Source organism: Octodon degus, unplaced genomic scaffold, assembly GCF_000260255.1.
Source record: "Octodon degus isolate 3935 unplaced genomic scaffold, OctDeg1.0 scaffold00191, whole genome shotgun sequence".
In the NCBI taxonomy this organism is placed as follows: Eukaryota; Metazoa; Chordata; class Mammalia; order Rodentia; family Octodontidae; genus Octodon; species Octodon degus.
The window spans coordinates 836361-839322 of record NW_004524767.1 but is presented as its reverse complement, the minus strand read 5'-3'; the positions used below and the strand labels follow the sequence as shown (position 1 = coordinate 839322).

Below are 2962 nucleotides of genomic sequence, written 5' to 3'. Positions count from 1 at the left end.
GGAGGCGAAGGGAGGCGAAGAGAGGTGAAGAGAGGTGAAGAGAGGCAAAGAGAGGCCAAAGAGGAGAAGAGAGGCAAAGCAAAGTGAAACGAAGTGAAGCTAAGGTAATAGCTCAGTGGTATAGGTGCTTACTTAGCAAGTGCTAGGGCCTAAGTTAGGATGAGGCAGGATGAAGCAGGTTGAGGCAGGATGAGGCAGGATGAGGCAGGATGATTTTGCTGACAACTAATAAAAAGGCTAGAACCAAACCTTTGTGTTTATAGAGTAAGAATACTCATCTAGGCATTTTCAGTGCCTTGCTTTAAAAGATAAGCTACATGAACTTTTGAGGTTAAAGCTCATAGGATGGGAAATTGTTTAGGTATGTGGGGTTATGTTAGGCGGGAGGAGGGTAGCTATGGGGTGGGAAAAGGAGGAAAAATGTAATGTTTTACTGACATGAGGGTATACATATTTTAATTACACCCTATTTGGGGTGGTAGATGTAAAATTATTATATTTTGTATCTATTTTCTTGTTTTTGGGGTTTGGCAAGATAATAGGTATGATGCATTAGGATGAGTCTAGGTCAGAAATTGGCCTGCTGATTGCTTTTAGGGTATAAATATGAAAATAGTCCAAATAAAATATTAAGATATGTTTACATTAGTACACTAATCTCACTAATAATATTCAGACATAAATTGCAATATTGCCTCTAATTTGAAATGAAGAGGCGGGGAGCTGTGGCCTCACCTTCTGAAGCAGTGAGCTGCAGTCAGGACCCACAGGTTGCTGATCAGGACCCCACCACAGTGGTGGGCGCCGTTGACCTGCAGACTGACTTGCCACGGCCAGTCGCCATCCTCAGCTTGACTGCCTCCGATGACTCTCTCTGCAGACAGCGTAATCAGGTCTGGACGCACCCCACATGCTGAGGTGAAGAGGGCATTCATGAGACAGTAATTCACTGACATTTTTGCGATTGCTGCAGGCCTTCTCCAGCAGTTATGACTTTCTTCTGTGTCTTTTCCCTTATGTGAAATATGTGTGAGGATGATCAGCTGTTGACTGAATTCTAGAGAAGACTTACTTCTGAGCTGCTTTGGAATGGTTTGGAATGGCTGTGAGTGAGGGGTGAGCTACACCACTGCTAGATTCCTCTCGGCCACAGCCTCCCGGCAAATTTCTTTCCTCTCACTAGACTTGCTCCTCAAAATGTGGTCTATAGCTCTATAGTATGAGCATTCCATGGGAGCTTGTGAAACATGTTTTGGGGTGGCAAGATAGCTCGCAGACTAAAGTGCCTGCTTAGACAAGCTTAGGTAAGCTCAGGGACCTCATTTTGATCCCTGGCACCACATGCTGTGCCAGCCCCATCCCCAGGGTGGGCTAGCCTGCCAGAGTCTGGGTGTGGTGTCACACTCCTGTAATCTCAGTGCTGGGGAGGCTGAAAGCAGGAGGATCACTATGAGTCTGAGCTGCATAGTGAGACTCTGTAACAATCAAACACATTAAAAAAATGCTTTCAGACTCACACCATGGAACAAATGAGAAGCTGGATTTTGACGAGAGATGTGTGTGCCCACTGATGGTGGCTGAAACCCTGAAGCCTCCAGGGTGGTTTTGCAGTTTATTGTGGAGGTTCCAGTCCCTCTCCAGACAACTGAATCTGACCACACTGTGCTTGCACAGGAACTGCTCTTGGGCATCAGGATATTCTCTAAGGTGGCTGAAGAGTTTTATGTCTAGAAACTACATTTATTCATTTATGAATCCTCAGCAATTGAAATTGACTAGGGATGGGCCAAGCCAGTCACTCAATTCCTCTTAATTCCAATTTCTATGAATTTTTATTTTCTAGTAGTCTACTACTAAGAAATTAGATGTAGACCACCAACAGTTTGTATGACTGAGCTGGCTTTCAATCAGTGCCTTGCTTCCATAGGATAACTACTTAAAGGCATTTTTTTTCTTCCAGGTTCCTCAGTAGAGGACCAGGATTCCATTAAAAGTACATAGAATCTAGGTCCTTATGCTGCTTATTCCAAATAAAATACATAATGAATTATTAAGCACTTTTAAATTCAAAATAGTCATTAAATATTAATGAAGTTGAAAACATACATGGTGGCACAACTCTTTAGTCACTTAATTTTCTGTGGTGAGCCAGAAATACAGGTACACTGAATTGCTTTCTATCCCTAATGTGATGGACAAAGAAATAAATTGAGAGTTTGTAGGAGTTAGATTTCTGCTAGCCTAGCCAGAGAACACATAGGATTTGTGTTAGAGCACAGGGACTTTTCTTCCAGGTAAGATTAACTTTTTAAAAAATTATACCTCATGATTAACCTGAATCCATAAAAAGTATGGTAGTCTGGTGGCCAGAAAAGTTTACATAAATGGCGTCTTAAAGTACATCTTACAACTCTACATAAATGTCATCATAGAACCAGGGAAGTAAAAGATTCCCCAAAATACCAAGAAAATGTCCATAGTCCAATCTTGAGTATCTAATGGGTGATACTGTATTGCTATTTTAGCTTTTTTCCTAAAAGAAGCTGATATAGTTCAAACATTGGTCCATGGGTCAGTTGGATCATCAGTCTTGTTCCAAAAATGATCCAGCTAAGGTCCTGGGAGATAGCTCAGCAGTATAAGCCCCTGCTTGGCAAGTACAAGGTCATGAATTTGATCCCTGGTACCACCAAGCAAAAAATAAATGGAAATCATTCTATTCATCCTAGGTACTAAAGCTATTGATTTAAGGGCCAGCCAAATAACTCAGCAAATTAAAGTGCATGCAAGCAGGTGCAGGGGTCGGGGTTTGATCCTGGGACCTGCTGTGCTGGTCCTGGCCCTGAGATGGCAATTGAGACTGGGTGTGGTAGCATGAGCCTGTAATCCCAGCTCTTGGGAGGCTGTAAATGGGTGGATCACTATGAGTTCAGTCTAGCAGTGAGACCATGAACACCTTGTA

At 42.6% G+C, this 2962-nt stretch overlaps 1 protein-coding gene across 1 annotated transcript in view; it reads right to left on the bottom strand.

The window, feature by feature from the left end:
* Tmprss11d (transmembrane serine protease 11D) overlaps window positions 1-2962 on the bottom strand; it is a 91874-nt gene that overhangs the window by 8523 nt on the left and 80389 nt on the right. The window contains exon 6 of the mRNA XM_023704182.1: window positions 736-913. Coding sequence (XP_023559950.1) covers window positions 736-913 — 178 coding nt within the window. The remainder of the gene's footprint in view (window positions 1-735; window positions 914-2962) is intronic.